The 16,761-nt window shown below is 41.7% G+C and overlaps 2 protein-coding genes across 2 annotated transcripts in view; one reads left to right on the top strand and one right to left on the bottom strand.

Moving 5' to 3' along the window:
• The window catches only part of LOC139223574 (ATP-binding cassette sub-family C member 4-like), a 20,320-nt gene extending 3,888 nt beyond the window's left edge, over positions 1-16,432 (top strand). The window contains exons 2-31 of the mRNA XM_070855523.1: positions 1,087-1,197; positions 1,421-1,541; positions 1,690-1,914; positions 1,997-2,086; positions 2,173-2,336; positions 2,434-2,559; positions 4,094-4,343; positions 6,538-6,645; positions 7,142-7,231; positions 7,335-7,526; positions 7,863-7,957; positions 8,249-8,335; positions 8,701-8,797; positions 8,922-9,140; positions 10,082-10,219; positions 10,386-10,423; positions 10,579-10,688; positions 10,829-10,975; positions 11,077-11,156; positions 11,300-11,450; positions 11,618-11,737; positions 11,928-12,038; positions 12,455-12,555; positions 12,751-12,942; positions 13,037-13,192; positions 13,550-13,639; positions 13,712-13,884; positions 13,983-14,088; positions 15,006-15,140; positions 16,293-16,432. Of these exons, the coding sequence (XP_070711624.1) occupies positions 1,087-1,197; positions 1,421-1,541; positions 1,690-1,914; positions 1,997-2,086; positions 2,173-2,336; positions 2,434-2,559; positions 4,094-4,343; positions 6,538-6,645; positions 7,142-7,231; positions 7,335-7,526; positions 7,863-7,957; positions 8,249-8,335; positions 8,701-8,797; positions 8,922-9,140; positions 10,082-10,219; positions 10,386-10,423; positions 10,579-10,688; positions 10,829-10,975; positions 11,077-11,156; positions 11,300-11,450; positions 11,618-11,737; positions 11,928-12,038; positions 12,455-12,555; positions 12,751-12,942; positions 13,037-13,192; positions 13,550-13,639; positions 13,712-13,884; positions 13,983-14,088; positions 15,006-15,140; positions 16,293-16,304 (3,835 nt within the window). The 3' untranslated portion in view covers positions 16,305-16,432. The remainder of the gene's footprint in view (positions 1-1,086; positions 1,198-1,420; positions 1,542-1,689; positions 1,915-1,996; positions 2,087-2,172; positions 2,337-2,433; positions 2,560-4,093; positions 4,344-6,537; positions 6,646-7,141; positions 7,232-7,334; positions 7,527-7,862; positions 7,958-8,248; positions 8,336-8,700; positions 8,798-8,921; positions 9,141-10,081; positions 10,220-10,385; positions 10,424-10,578; positions 10,689-10,828; positions 10,976-11,076; positions 11,157-11,299; positions 11,451-11,617; positions 11,738-11,927; positions 12,039-12,454; positions 12,556-12,750; positions 12,943-13,036; positions 13,193-13,549; positions 13,640-13,711; positions 13,885-13,982; positions 14,089-15,005; positions 15,141-16,292) is intronic.
• LOC139223575 (ATP-binding cassette sub-family C member 4-like) overlaps positions 15,248-16,761 on the bottom strand; it is a 28,025-nt gene continuing 26,511 nt past the window's right edge. Inside the window, exons 30-31 of the mRNA XM_070855524.1 lie at positions 15,929-16,063; positions 15,248-15,843 (exon numbers count right to left, since the gene is read on the bottom strand). Coding sequence (XP_070711625.1) covers positions 15,754-15,843; positions 15,929-16,063 — 225 coding nt within the window. The 3' untranslated portion in view covers positions 15,248-15,753. The remainder of the gene's footprint in view (positions 15,844-15,928; positions 16,064-16,761) is intronic.

Genomic DNA, 16,761 nt, shown 5'->3' with positions numbered 1-16,761 from the left:
TTGTTCACATACCTTTTGGTGGGGGGTTGTTTCCAAAGGTATGTAAATGGTCTGCAGTCTCACCAGGTTGTGATCTGAGCGGCCCAGCAGGGGGAGGGGTGATGAAGTGTATGCATCCTTGGTGTTTGCATACAGTAAGTCCAAGGTTTTATTGTCTCAAGTGAAGCAGTCCACATACTGGCTGAATGTGGGGAGAGTGGCAGACAGCGATGCATGATTCAAGTCTCCTGATATGAGGATAAGGGACTGAGGGTGTGATGTTTGCAGCCGGGACACCACACTGTGGATGAGCTCACAGGCAGCAGCAGCATCCGTGCCCAGGGTTACACCACCGCTCATTCACGCATATCGCCAGTCCCCCGCCCTTCCTCTTGCCACTCTCCCTCATGCTCCGGTCCGCTCTGACGAGATGAAAGCCATCCAAAGTTACGAGCGAGTCCGGAGTGAGTTTATTCAGCCATGTCTCTGTGAAGTGCTTGATGCTGCACTCCCGATAGTCTCGTTGCAGTCTGGTCAGCGCTGGCAAAGTAATGCCAGAATGACTGAACAACAGCCGCTCCTGGGTGTAAACAATGGAGCCGTGGCTGAACGGGTCACCAGACGCGGACTTGAAAAATGCCAAAAAAAGAGCAAGGCATACTAGTAGTGACACAAATTGCACATCCATGATTGGTGTGCAAAAGTTATGACTAGTTGAAAAAGTTAACAGAACAAAAAGCATGAAAACACACGTAAGTAGAGCAAAAACTCCGAAAAAGTTGGAAGAGCTGCTGTAACTGGCTGCCACTCTCACGGCGCCGTCTTGATGTATACTAAAAATGTTAGCATGCAATAATGATTACTACAGTCAGCCACCCAAACAACTCATCTATATACCACATAAACCAATTAAAACAGAATGTAACCTGCCCTGCTTTGCCCTATTACTAAGATGAAGGGTCAGTTACAGCAACCTGTCTTCACAACACCTATGAACATTTCCCATCAATTGATTCCATCAGTTGCCTGTGTACTGTGCTTTATAAGCCAAACCGATTACTATTTGTATGACTTGCTTTCTAACTGCATTGATACTGTCTGTTTCAGCTGGTTAACCCCGTTTCTGCACCATGGCCAAAAACGGAGGCTGGAGGAAAGTGACATGTACAGCGTTCTTTCAGAGGATCGCTCTGAAACAGTGGGAGAGGAGCTACAGAGGTACTGTAGTACTGTGATAGATCAGTCTCAGGCCATTAAAAATATGTTGATTAAGACGCACAGTCATACTATATTTCATTCCAAATTGTTAGTTAGCACCCAGTTTGGCATTTGTTTGGCTCCTGTGTCTCTTTTGATTTTGTGTAAGAAGGAGGACTTATGGTTTGACAGTAGAGATCTTCCAGTACTGAATTAATATGCTTTTCCACGTTCTTTCTCGCAGATTTTGGGACCATGAAGTCAGAAAAGCTACAAAGAAACTACAGAGGCCAAAACTCTACAGAGTTCTTATTAAGTGCTATGGGAAGTCCTACGCAGTGACTGGGTTGTTTGTGTTTTCAATGGTATGTTGTGACTATTTGAAAAGGCTAGAAGAACTGGTGCTTGCCAGAGCAAACAAAATATGAACCCTCAGATTCGTCTGGTTCCCAGGCTACTGTGTTGCTTAAATGCTCTGAAAACATTTAATTCATCCTTTTTTTTGTTATAAAGGAGACCATTAAAGTGATCCAGCCACTTCTGCTGTGGAAAATAATCCACTACTTTGAGAATTATGACCCAGACGACCAGAGAAGTCTTTGCATGGTGTATGGTTACGCTGCTGCAATGTCCCTCTCTGCTTTTGGACTGACCATCCTCCAACATCTCTACTACTACCATGTCCAAAGAATAGGCATGAAGACTAGAGTGGCCATTTGTCACATGATTTACAGGAAGGTCAGTGAAGACTTAGCAGATTGTGTAGCTGTCCTCTTTGTTGGAAACATGCTTATCAGACAGGTGAAATTTCTCTCGACAGGCTCTTGGTCTCAGCAGTGAATCCATGGGCCGAACAACCACCGGACAAATTGTGAACCTCCTTTCAAATGATGTTAATCGTTTTGATGAGGTAAGATGCAACACGTGTGATTTAAATCACACTTGTTTAAATTAAATGGAATACTATTGCTCATGAATTCAGCATTATGTCTGCAGATTACACTTAATCTGCACTACCTGTGGATCGGACCCCTTCAAGCGATTGTCATCGTCATTTTCCTTTGGTCCGAGATCGGCCCCTCATGTCTGGCAGGTATGGCAGCCATTACCCTCATGTTGCCTCTGCAGACCTGGTTTGGAAATCTCTTTGGCATCTTCAGGTAACTTTTTAAAAAAACATATTCCTATGTATCTTTCTGTATCTGGCCACTTGTATAAATACCGTAAGATGTTTTTTCCTTTTTTCTCCATTTGCAGGAGCAAAACTGCAGTTCTTACAGACAATAGAATTCGCATCATGAACGAAGTGGTTTCTGGCATCCGGATCATCAAGATGTACGCCTGGGAGAAACCTTTCTCAGCTCTGGTTACTGAAGTCAGACGGTAAGGAGAAAAAAAATCTTTTATCAAGAATAAATGGTAGATAGTGGTACTGATATAACAATTCAAAGTTCATGACCACAGAAATGTTTCATGCTGTTGGTGGATTTTTTGTGATTGGAGGTACATCAACAACATTAGCTGGTTTGAAGACAATTTATTTTAAAGATTTTTTGGGGTGTATTTTGTCTTCTGTTTCATAGTAATAGTGGAGAGAGACTGGAAATGTGGGAAAAGAGAGGAGGGAAATGACATGCAGCTAACGGTCCAAAGAAATTGGACATTTGGCGTTTGGTGTTTTACTGCTCTCATTAGGTTGTTGGTATCAGTGAGTTTAAGTAACTATTACCCTGAAGCCTAAAATATAAATCTTTGTGGTCGTGTTGAGGGCAAGCCTACTGCAAGTCTTCAATCTTGTGGAATTTGCTTATGTTTAGTTGTAAATCTCAGGAACATGCAGAGTTTAGACTTTAATTAACTTGTCAAAGTTGTTTGTGCTTTCCCTGTCTTTCCTGACATGACGATGGTGACATGAGGCTCTTCAGTTCAGCTCAGTTAGTTTCATTCAAACTGCCATAGTAGTACGTCATTAACAAAGAGAGAATGAACATGTTAACCTGTTAATGATGTACTAGATGAAGTTGGCCTTTAGTTAAACATCATCTCCTGGTGGTAACTAATCACAATGGTCTTTCCAGGAAATTTCAAAAAGGATACTCTACTCAAATTGTATCTTTTGATGATCAAACACTCATCCACTGTAGACTGATACCGCTGTTTTCCAAAGCTCAGAAGTCTGTATTTGGCTGCATTAAATCCAATACAGTGTTAATTCATTCATGGTAAAATGGCGTATCTGTTGTAAAATTTGAGCAGCACTCTCCTGCTAAAGGGCTTGATCTTTATCTCAAACAAATCAGTGTTGCCTGTATGGGTTTGCTGCCTGTGGACACCTGATGTCAACTGTGGTATGCACAGTCAAGAACAGAAAGGAGCAATATTTGACATACCTAAGCATTTAATAGAACACAGAGGTCTCTCCAAACGCACATGAAGGGAATTCATGAAATTCATAGCTTATTGAAACTTTGACTTTCGTGCAACTACAAGAAATAGATTCATCTGGGTTGGTTAGTCTTGTTACTCGTTCTTTCTTCTGAAAGGGCTATCTGTGGCAACTTTTGCCATGTATGAAGCACTTTATTTCCCAGAGAACTTCCCAGCACTTTGATATAGTCTTTGGTAAAATAAAAACACACAAGTCGTCAGGAGCTATTAAAAAAGTAATGCCAGAATGACTGAACATTAAGCTTACAATTTAAAACATCTCATATATTTTAAAAACTTTTGGATGTGTAAATATGTTTCCTTTTTGTTATTTTGTATCTGTGCCATTAGAAGTTGCAGTGAAACACCCAATAAACGCATGTGGCTGGTGGCTATGTGTTACTCAACTCAATTCGTTTATATAAAATTAAATCCCCTTGGAACTTTAAATCACCAAGCTGCTCTTCTGCATATGTTGTCTTATTCCCAGGAAAGAAATCATTCAGATATTGAAGAGCTCCTACCTACGAGGACTCAACATGGCCTCCTTCTTTGCCAGCAGCAAAATCATCGTCTTTGTTACCTTCACTGTCTACACGCTCCTGGGCAACACCATCACTGCCAGCAGTGTGTTTGTCACGGTTTCCCTCTATGGTACAATCAAGCTCACAGTCACACTGTTCTTCCCACTGGCCATTGAGAAGTTGTCAGAGACGATGGTCAGCATTCACAGGATTAAGGTAATTCTGTTTTCTGCTATGAATTACAGCAGCTGTTTGTATTTGTTGATGACATTATTTCCATGTTTGCTTAAAATAGAAGTTGACATCCAGAGATTTATTTGGCTGACGAAGTGAACATTTCTAGAATAGTTAATGATCTCATATATCTTACATTAATTCCCCACCGGTAACCTACTAAAGGAATTCCTAGCGCTTTTTGCTCAAGCGTTCTTATTGTGAAACAGTTTAGTTCCATGAACATTACATAACCGATCCAGGAAACCAGAGCAAATCCTGCAAGACCTAGATTTTTTTTGATTATTGGATTTTAGAGCTTGCAGTCAACCTGTTGTATCCAGTAACAGTTTGTCTTGGTATCTCTTAAGTAGATACACATGCACAGGATTTCCATCAGGAACACAGTGTCTGATTAAGTGGCATTTGGCAGGAATTAACACGGGTGTATGTACAACTAAACCACTGAGCATCTGGCACAAAGAATGTCAAGACAAGTTGATTATAAAAAACATTTCATATGACGCTTCAATGTGCTTCAGAATAAAAAGCAAATAGGCAAAGATCATACATGATAAAAACACAAGATGAGAAGGTATTGTATATATAAAAACATAAGATGAGAACAAAAAATAGTAAGGTATTATAATGGAAAGGAAATTAAATGTAAAGGTATTATTGAAAAAGGAATAATACTGATTCTGAAAGTAAGATTTACACGTTAAGCTCACACTCTAAAACTCACTAAAAGTTTGCAAGAAAAGGCATGTTTTTATGATTTCACGGCAGACCATATTTCATATGGTGGAATGTCCAGTCAAGGCACCATAAGCCCATAACATTTTATTGTCAGTACAGTGAGAAGACCTTTACTCAATGATCTAAGCCTAAGGCTCTCACTGTACTGACTTTTTTTTGAAAAAGGTGAAATGTGTTGCAACGTAGCATCATAAATTCTACACAGAGGCCCCAGTCTACAAATTACATTCTCTGTAAGGGGGCATGCTTGTTTGAGACAGGCTCCATCTAAAATCACATCATCATTGATGTGATTGGACTGGAATCATGCAAAAATCATCGGCTCCCTCTAAAATATATTTACTAAAACTCAAACTTGCATACTTAAACAACTTTGTTGCATATCATACAGCCCTATTAGTTGGCACACATTAGCAGCCACAGTTTTTACTGTACCTTAGAGCTCCTTCTACAGTGACTCTGAACATAATTACAGTCCTGAACGGCTGATTCATTAAACATGGATCACATTAAGTGTATAGGGACGAAGCAGGCACGTTAAAGTCTATGTCTGACCATTTAACAAACTCCTGTAAGAAAAAACAGCGATAAGAGCTTGCAGGTAACATGAAGAGAAATTTCTCATGGGTTTAGAAAAGTGAGGCATGGATGTTCAGTTACTCATTACATAACCTGTCTGCATAATTTCTTTCTCCTCAAACTCAAGCTCAACAACTCTCAGGGTTGTTGATATGGGGATATTAAAAAACTTTCTAAACGTTTGTCAGCCTGGGATAAGGGGGAGTTAACCTGCCACATACATGATCTATCTCCACTTTTAAATGGAAATCATTCTCCCATAGCCTTTGAATAGTGTGCAGGGAGATAGGATTTAGAGAGTGGATGAGACTATACAAAACAGAGATTATGCCCCTCGTAGTGGGTAGTGGGGTGAAGAAGGGGTCACTTCTTTAGCTTCTTCAACACTTCTTTAGCAACTTGCTGTACAGCAATCTTTTCAGTGTGGATTTCTAAATACTTGTTAGACTTTTCATGAGTGAGAGTTGGTGAGAATTTCAGTTTTTTTGGCAGTAGTGATACTGTAGATTTAAAAACAAAAAAAAAACCTCCCCATACTATCTGGGGTGTGATCACAGTGTAAAGCCATGTGTGTCCATGACATGTACATGATGAATGTACATGTTGTTATCTTATTATTGTTAGTAGTGGTATTATTATTATTATTATTCTAAGACTCTGGACTCACCTGGTGCAATAATTTACCTCTGTGTAATAATTTGTAATAATAATTTTTAATACATACTTTTTATATATTTATGTTTTTTACTTTTGTGTTTGAAGTTTATTCCTATTCTTTTGGAGCTGTGTGTAACAAAAAGCAATTTCCCCCTGGGGATTATTAAAGGAATCCTGATTCTGATTCTGACCCCCCTCCCAGAATTTCCTTCTGCTGGACGAGGTTGAGAGAAGAAGCTTTGGGCTACCCTTGGAGGAAAAGAAAGAAAACTCCATTGAGATTGACAAGCTGACCTGCTACTGGGATAAGGTGAATATTCTAACCTTAGAAAGAGATATTGAGTGTATTACTTTATTTTCACTACTTTACATTGCCAGCACACAGCCTTTTCCAACTGGAAACTAAAGCCGTTCTCTGTCTTTGCAAGGTAAAACAATAATTTTACCTTGCAGAACACAGGAGTTGCTGGTCAGCCCCTGCCTCGATTGGTTGGTTGGTTTGTGTTATTGTGTGACTTTAGTTGAAATTTTAGTTCCGATCTGAACTAATTTGTTGATCGAAGCAGCTATAGACCAGAAACTCCTGTTTTTTTTTCTGAGATAAAATTACTGTTTTTGTCAATGGAGTCTGCTCTTCTCACAGTACCCCGTCGGAAAGGGCTGTCTGAAGTGGTAAAGCAGTGACAATATTCAAGATATAGTGTACACTTAAACTGATGCTGAACTAATGCTATAAAATGTTATGAAATGGAAGTATGGTTATATGGTTTTGTTCATTCAAATGTGTGTTTTTTGTTTCCTGCCAGAGTTTGGATGCTCCATCTCTGCAGAATATCTCCATCACAATGAAGTCGCACCAACTTCTGACTGTAATTGGCCCAGTGGGGGCTGGAAAGGTCAGTCCACCTGTGTGAACTAGCTTAGCGTCTTTCTTTATAGGTAAAGGCTCTAGGTGATGACAACCTACAACCTCTTTAAATATATCCACTTTCCCAACAGTCATCCCTGTTGAGTGCCATCCTGGGAGAGCTGCCTCATGACGCAGGGACGCTGAAGGTCAAAGGTCAGCTGACTTATGCTGCCCAGCAGCCCTGGGTGTTCCCTGGAACTATTCGAAGCAACATCCTGTTTGGGAGAGAGTTCAACCCCAAGATGTATGAGAGAGTCATCAGGGCCTGCGCTCTAAAGAGGGTGAGCTGGAGCGCAGTACCACACACACCATCTCCGGGGTCCTCAGGTCAAACCAGAGAGAGAGAGTTAATATTTCTTCTATTTTTAACATAGAAGTTAATATTTTGTCACTAATACATACACTAGTGGAGACACTAAAGACATTATACAACTTGGTTCGCATTTGCAGCAATACTCTCAACCCCTGGAAACAGACATTGATGTGTAAAATTAGTGGAGTTCCCCTTATAATAATTCTAGTTAATAGAATTAAAACTATACTGGCAATATTGTTCCACTTTGTTTCATGCACATACGCTGTATTTGTAGTAAAGCTCCACTGTCCACTGAGTGCAGGACCTGGAGCTGCTCCCAGATGGAGACCTGATGCTGATCGGGGACAGAGGAGCCACACTCAGCGGGGGGCAGAAAGCTCGTGTCAGCCTGGCCAGGTAAGAGTACGGTGACAGCTGTCATCTTTGCACCGCAGAAGGCACGCCACCACCAAGAAATGATTCTTTGCATATTTGGAATGACTTTTCCTTTGCTTAGTTGCTTGTCTGAGTTTCAAAGGAAGCTGCACAAGTAGCAGCTTGTTAGGTTATGTTTTGTTGAACTCTCCAGGTATGTGCTTTACTTGCAACAGTAAGAGGACAGCACATCGAAATTTGACTCTTCTGTCTACAGTTTTGTTCCTCACGTTGTTATACCCCACCAAAGTGTGTCTTTGTGTGTTTTGTCAGGGCCGTGTATCAGGATGCAGACATCTACCTCCTGGATGACCCTTTAAGTGCTGTGGATGCTGAGGTCGGGAGACACCTGTTTGAACAGTGAGTGATTGTTGCATATCCATTCCACATGTGCAGTACATACAATCGTCTGTCTCACCACCATTCACAATTTATTTCCATATTTTTCCAGCTGCAAATCGCTCCTTCATTGCATTGTAGGAGAATAGTATGCATCAACAGTCAAAATTCAGTTGTATTTAGTGTGCATACAGTCTGGTTTGAGCCTACTTTATTTTGTCACTTTAATATGTGAACACCTGACATACCGACACCCTACTTAGAATCAGTATTTTCTATGGATCTGGTAATAATGGGGTCTTGGTAATGGTGACATGTGCATTTGGACTGTTTGAATAATAGCTACATCAGTGTGTGTGTGTGTGTGTGTGTGTGTGTGTGTTCAGATGTATCTGTGGCCTGCTGAAGAACAAGTCTCGTGTCCTGGTCACACACCAGCTGCAGTACCTGAGGGAAGCTGACCAGATTGTCGTCCTCAAGGAGGTTTGTGCCCCTGCACAGGAAACGATTTCAAGTTTTCTGCTGCTTTTGTAAACCCAGTTACAAACACAACGCTCTTTGTTTGCTCTTCTAATGTGTTGCCTTCCACTCTTCAACTGTCTCCCAGGGTCATGTCATGGCTCAGGGTACCTACAACGAGCTGCAGGGATCTGGCCATGACGTTGTTTCCTATCTGAGAAGCAACGAGGAGCAGGAGCACTTGTCTCAGTCTGCAGACTCCGTCCTCTGGCTGTGTGACGACAGCCTGTCTGAGTCCTCACGCGCTTCACGCAGTGCTTACAGCCGACTCCTGCCACCAGATAGCAACTGGACCGACGAGCTTCCTGTGGGTACATTTTCAAAATAAAACCTGATCGTCTCCTGATGTCAGGATTATTTTACCACTGTTTCAATTACAAACTGAACATGTGCGATGTTCGGTTCTCATCTCATGCATTTTGTATCTACTTTCTCTCATTTTGTTTATAATACAATAATTTAAAATACTTTTTGATTTTACCTGATAACAGACTTCCATATAATATTTTCTTTAAGATGGGTAACGGTGTATTTCTTTTCTTCATAATGTTACAAAGTGCTTTACAAAACAAAGTAAAACCAGACAAGACAGTTAAAAATGAGGATAAAAGCAAAAGATACTAAAGAGGAGAATAAAGATAAGCTAATAAGAATGGTAAAATAAAATTATATATATATCAAGCATTACCAAAAGCTTTCACAAAGAGAAGTCTGAAGATGCAATTTAAAAGAAGCCAGAGATTTGATGCGTCTCAGTTCAGTGGGCAGAGAGCTCCACAGTGTGGGGGCTCTGATAGCAAAGGTCCGATCCCCCTTTTAGAATCACTAGCAGGGCTCCATCCGCTGATCGTAAAGGACAACAGGGCTCATATTGGGCAAGCAGCTCGGACAAATACTTTGGGGCCCTTTAAAGTCAGTAATACAATTTCAAAATGGATTTGTTGCTTAACAGGAGGCCAGTGTAGAGGGGTGATGTGATCATGTGGCTTTGTTCCAGCAATGAGTCAAGCAGCAGTTATGGTGGAGGGAGCTCTGGCTGTGCATTGCAGTAACCCAGTCTGAATTAAATGTACAACAAAATAATTCTAAGATGGTAAAAACATGATTGAACAACACTGTTCACAACTGGAGTTGAACAGACCTGTATGTGTAATATGTCAGCACAGAGCTGACACTTAAATTATATAACTGGTTCCTTGACTCAGCCTGGAGTATGAAAATGTGAATCAGCAAAGACTTGTTTTGCAGGCTGAAACAGTTTGTACCATGGCGGAGGAGACTCGAGTGGAAGGAAATGTTGGCAGCCGCATTTATCTCAAGTACTTCACTGCGGGCTGTAACCTCGCGGTGCTATTGGCTATAGCTCTGCTCAGCCTCACAGCTGAGGTAAGCCATGTCCCTAAGGCCTGTGCACATTCTAACTTTTCACTGTTTGGAATTCACATTTCACAGGCATTATCCCTTTTTCTCCCACTCCTTTTCCTCCAAGATATGTCATGTAAGCTAATATGTTTCAATATTTTGGTTTATTAAACTTTGTTTCCTTTCTTAGGTTGCATATATTCTGCAGGACTGGTGGCTGGTATACTGGTGAGTGTTTTTAATTCTTATTGAGTAATGTGCAGTGTAGCTGGATACTGCTCTATGCAGTTGTGTGTTTTTTCTATTTCTTGAAGCAATTAATAGTAATATTTAATCTTTGGCTGTGTGCCTGGTTTGATGTGTTTTATCTTGTCAACTGGCAGGGCGAGAGAAGAGAGTTTTAACAGCACATCCACTGCTGTTGTCATTAAACACGGCATTAATGCTACCCACTGCGATCGAGAGCTCACATTTTACATTAGCATTTATTCAGGTAAGTCTTCCATTGGTATGATTATCCCCACAGATGTTTACAGTACTGTTGTTGACTGTAGTGTTTATTGAGTCCACCATGTTTTACATGTTCTGCTAGAAGACGCAGATCCAAAGTAGCCCCGCTGTCTTTGTGTTTAGGTTTGACAGCAGCTGCTGTGGTCTTTGGCTTTGCCAGGAGCTTAGTGATCTTTCATGGGTTGGTGAGATCAGCTCAGACGCTCCACAACAGCATGTTCAGTGCTGTCATCCGCACGCCTGTGCGCTTCTTTGACATTAACCCCATAGGTGAGCCCAAACACCTAAAAATCAAATGTACTGCATGGTTTACAGCCTGTTAGTGCTATTAAAGAGTTTCAACAGTTTCTAACTGGCTTTGCTTTTTGCAGGAAGAATTCTAAACAGGTTTTCCAAAGACATCAGCCAGATGGACTCCACATTACCCATCACCTTTGTGGACTTTTATCAAGTGAGAAATAACAACCCTTTGGCCAACAATACTGCACATATTACTCTGCACTGACGTGTATTTATTGTCCACTTTTTTTTTTGTCTGACATTTGACAAGACCTCCTCAGTATCCCTCACAATGAGGTGCTTGTTGTTTTTCAGTTGTTTTTACAGAACATTGGCGTGGTAGCGGTGTCAGCCTCCGTCATTCCTCTCATCCTCATTCCTGTCGTTCCTCTGGTCCTAATCTTCTTGTACCTGAGACGTTTCTACCTGCATACATCACGAGATGTCAAACGCCTTGAGTCCACAAGTACGTTTGCACTCTTGCCCTCGCTGCACTGTGCACATCAAATTGGTTTTGGTTATGAGATGAAGATGAAGCAGTGGGCTTCTGAAATACAGAGTGCAAACTGATCCTGATGAGTGTTTGCTTTTAAAGATGGTTGTAAGCATAGTTTTCTCTCCCTCTTCCTGCAGCTCGGAGTCCCGTGTTCTCCCATCTGTCGTCTTCTCTTCAGGGCCTGTGGACAATTCGAGCCCTCAGAGCCGAGGAGAGGTTAAAGAAGGCATTTGACGCACACCAGGACCTGCACTCAGGTTCTCCTTCACTGCCATCATTGCTAACATCTGGATTGTCAAAGCTTATATATAAGTGTAGTGCCACTGCCAGAGGAAAATCCAATTATTACAAAATGCTGATGATGATTCCTCTGTGTGGAAGCACTGGAACTCTGCAGTGAATAGACAATGTGTCTGTGCTGAAGAAATGTTCTCTCTCTCGGGTTAGAGGCCTGGTTTCTGTTCCTGATGACCTCCCGCTGGTTTGCACTTCGACTTGACAGCATTTGCTCCTTATTCATCACCTCCGCAACATTTGGCTGCATCCTGCTCAGAGATGGTGAGGAGCTGTGTGCACACACAAAGTCTGAGCTGGTCAAATAAGGGCAGTCTTACCCCTGTACTAGGAGATTGTTTGGAAACTCCCTCCATAACCTCAAATGGCTGCTTGATATCATGAATCATACCATCTTCAGTCAGGACCATCTTCTGGTTCTGTCACTTGATACCAAAAAGCCTTTTAACCAGTGTTTAGTTTTTATAGAAAAACCCTGTGCAGTTAATTACAAATATGTTCCTTTAGGGGCCTTGTTTTTAATAATCAAGAATCAAGCCCATTACTTTTTTAAATTCAAACATTCAATATTGGAAATGAGTCTTAATTCATTCTGTCCAAACAGTTCTTTTCCCAGCTTGACAGGCAGCACTCTGTCTGTGTAGAAACGTCCTGATATTCATTATGTGTCTGTTTATAAGGGCTGGAGGCTGGAGAGGTGGGCCTGGTGCTGACCTACGCTGTGACACTAGTAGGAAACTTCCAGTGGACGATGAGGCAAAGTGCTGAGGTGGAGAACATGGTAAGAACAGGGGGGCTTTTATGGCAGCCCTACATTGTCAATAGTTTATACATTAGATGTTGACATTAGGGATCAGTGATACATGAGCAAAGCCTGACAGACTCATGTCTGTTCTGTGGAGGAAGCAGACAGCTGTCTCCAACAGAAACAAAGAGGAGTAGTTAGCTGATTGGAAAAAACCTCTTGTCTCTTCAGATGACTTCGGTGGAGAGGGTGGTGGAGTACACTGAACTGGAGAGTGAAGCACCCTGGGAAACCCACAAGCGTCCTCCTCCTGATTGGCCCAGCAAAGGTCTGATGACCTTCGACCGGGTCAGCTTCTCCTACAGCAGCGACGGCCCGCTGGTGCTCAAAGACCTCAGTGCCACATTCCAACCCAACGAGAAGGTGAGACACGTTGTGCAAATGGCCGCAATCTGCTTTTTCATCACACTCTGCAGATGTCATCAGTCATAGTCTTTGTGGCTTTCCTGTGCATCAGGTTGGAATTGTGGGTAGGACAGGTGCTGGGAAAAGCTCTCTGGTGTCAGCTCTCTTCCGGCTGGCAGAGCCTCAGGGGAAGATCTACATCGACGGTGTGTTGACCTCTGAGATCGGCCTCCATGACCTGCGCCAGAAGATGTCCATCATCCCTCAGGTAAACACGACAGCTGTCAGTTTGGCATCCTAAAATTACATTTAAAGGATTTAAAGTTTTTCTTACATGGAAAACCTGCAACATTTAGGTTTCTGAAATTTGGAAATTCCACATAAATGGAAACATTTCTGCTTCCTGTCTTTCATAGGTAAAAAAATCCTGTTTAGATAAGTGTATAACAGAACAAAATAAACATCAGCCCTGGGACTGAGCATTCAGTATCAGCATCAATGCATCTTTGCTTGTTTATTTCTATTCTGACCATTTCAAATATAGTTTTGAGATGTTACATTTTAAGATGTAATTGTATTGTAATTGTTTATATAAGTGTGACCATGTCTCGCCTTGGTTCCCCAGGACCCGGTGCTGTTTACTGACACTGTGAGGAAAAACCTGGACCCTTTCGACCAGCACACTGATGAAGACCTGTGGAAGGCTCTAGAGGAGGCGAGTATCCAATCAGCACACAGTACAGAGTTGAGTTAGTAAGTCACACACTCTCTGTCCATGTTCCTGCAGGTGCAGCTGAAGTCTGTGGTGGAGGAGCTGCCCGGTAAGCTGGAGACGGTTCTGGCCGAGTCGGGCTCCAACTTCAGCGTGGGCCAGAGGCAGCTGGTGTGTCTGGCCAGAGCCATCCTGAGGAAGAATCGCATCCTCATCATCGATGAGGCCACGGCCAACGTGGACCCCAGGTACTGCACACAAGATGTACCGTCATCTCAGCTCAAGGATTCAGTGGTTTTCTAAGAGCTGGGATTCTATTGGACGACCGTCTCCTTTGTTTCTGCAGGACGGATGAACTGATTCAGAAAACCATACGGGAAAAATTCAGAGAATGCACCGTGCTGACCATCGCTCATCGTCTCAACACCATCATAGACAGCGACAGGATTCTGGTGAGTCAATACTGAATGTTTTAGAGTAGGGGGGTCGTAGATATCACCACAGGTGAGGAGTTGTTTCGCAATATTTTATTGGTACAACCAGATTGAATTTAATAAAGTAATACCAGTAAACTGCTGAAATTATGAGTTGTAGTGTTCATCTGTTGTATAAACACTCAGTCCCTTCATTTATCAGACTACTTATTACACAACATATAGTGAAATTGTTGGAGCATAGAACAAGCTTATCAGTTATATAAAAAAGTATGATGCACATTTATTTAAAAAAACATTAGGCAGTAAGTAGAATATACTTACTAACAGATCTGGTCTAAAACACCTCGACAGCCAAAGAAATCAATAGCTGCTGAAATGTTAATACTTGCAGGGAGTCAGTTTAGCATGAAGTCATTGCTGTCTAGTATTTTGTACCTTTGGTGAACTGACCCTTGTATGGTGAATGGGACCCGATCTCATTTTTTTATCAACAGAAAAATTATACGATTAATTCTTTTTTCAAACTCATTGGCCTTGGCTCATTGAGTTTGAAAAAAGAATCGTATCATTTTCCTAAACAAATGAAAACGGGTCCCACAGACCTGAACACCATACAAGGGTTAAACAATGCTAATGATGACGAGCAGGTTCCCTGGTGTAGAGTTTTTAAAGTTGTTGGGAGTGTGCTTTGTAACCAACCTGTAGTCACACCTAGTGTTGCCTGGAAACCTCTGTTGTTTTCTCAGTCACTGTACGTCTGTCTCTATCTTATTCTATATCTATCTCTCTGTAGAAGAGTTTCATTGTACTACTCACAATTTCTCTATCTGCTGCTGATTAGTACTAGTGAATGACCCACTGACCGTTAAGCTCCACCAGGTTTGACCATCAATGGCTGTTTTATCTTTTTTACCTTTTATCCTGCTTTAAAGGTGCTGGACAATGGTGTCATCCAGGAGTCAGACCGGCCCTTCACCCTGCTGCAAAACAAAGACGGTGCTCTCTACAAGATGGTGCAGCAGTTGGGCCACGCCGAGGCAGCCGCCCTGCTCAACTCAGCCAGCGAGGTGAGGTGAAAAAGGTCTTGAATATTGCACTGCATCTGTTGGCTTGTCTTCACTCGTGGAAAGAGAACAAAGCAATCTTGTACAATAAAGTACACGGAGATGGCAAATTGGATTTGTAGGCATTTATGTAGCATTTGACTGTACAAATAACAGTAATGATTGAACAGAGTACTCTCTCTATGCGACATACAAAACAGATTTTCAGTGAGATCACAGAAACTCATGTTGCTGTGCAATTAGTTGGATATGGTGAACATTAGTCTGTGCAACGGTGCTTCGTGTTTTTACAAACAAAGGCAACCTTGGTTAAATTAACACGTGTACAAACTGCTGTCAAATAAGGCACTTACAGTTTAAAGCATACAACAATTTCTGCAAGGCATCAGTATACTGAGCAGCAATTAAGATAAATATGATGCATAGAAAATAAATAGTGATCTATGTCAACAGTTTTTACAGTAGTGATCTTCAGCTCTCTTGGCTGGGTGTGTTGGCCAGAGCCTCTGCAGGTCCCGTCTCTCCTCACCAGCTGGACCGGACAGCTCTCACCGGAGGGCCACAGTATGAGCTCAGGCACTTCTCAAGCCTTCTGGCAAAGCAGCGAGTCAGCACCTCACAGGGCGGTCTCAAAGATAACCAAGTTACCGTCTGCTGTTTCTGCGTGTCCGTTTGATATGCTGGTAGGGCTTCTGCTGTTGTAAGCCTGAGAACACACATTTGGAAAGTCAGATTTGCTTAGAGATAAAATGAAGATGTGTTTAAAGAAACATTTTGGGTGTAAAGGTCACCTGTTTGGCTGCCTCTAGTAGAGCTGCTGCCTCCTGCTTGCCAGTCTGCTGCACCATTTTAGAAAAGATGCCGTCAGGATCCTGAAGCAGGGTGTAAGGCTCAGCGTACGCATCTATTTTCCCTGCATCTAGAACCTGGAGACCAAATGTTGAAAAGCATTTCTATATTTGGAGAATTTCTGACCGTGAATTAATTTAACCAGGGTGTTAAAATAGAATGTCTTTATTGTCATTTGTACAGGTACAACGAAATTGAAAGTGTAATCCACTTTAAGTGCCAAAAAAAGTATAAAAAGTATATAAACATCAGCACCAGAATAAGTTAACTGTCTTTGACTTCCTGTAATATTCCATGTTGTTTCAGGTTGGGCTGTGATTGTAGTGTCACACTGAATGCACCAATGGCAGGCACAGCACGTCATGTCATCTACAGGCAAGTCAATAGCTGCTGCAGTTTGGACACTTGCACTGCTTAAGGTGAGACAGTAGTCTCCTCACTGTTACTGTAATAGGAGTCAAGTTGTGTCATGTAAACTGACATTTGAATGAATGTGCAGTGATTTGTACAAATGCAGACACACTTAATCTGTTTAGAGTGTTTAATTTTCCACGTCCATTTACAGTCTCTGGCTTGCAAACTGCTAAATCTGTGATGTGTGTTCATTGACATAGTTGAGACAAATTTCACAGTATTTGAAATTCTCATAGCTACAGCGAGAGAGAGAGACTGATTGATAGATATAGAGTCTATATCTATCTCTATCTAATTCTAGATAGAGATAGATCTGTTAGTAAGTATATTCTACTTACTGCCTAATGTTTTTTTTAAATAA

This window comes from Pempheris klunzingeri, chromosome 24 (assembly GCF_042242105.1).
Source record: "Pempheris klunzingeri isolate RE-2024b chromosome 24, fPemKlu1.hap1, whole genome shotgun sequence".
NCBI lineage: Eukaryota > Metazoa > Chordata > Actinopteri > Acropomatiformes > Pempheridae > Pempheris > Pempheris klunzingeri.
Note: the sequence above shows the minus strand (reverse complement) of the source record. Positions and strands in the feature narration are given on the sequence as shown.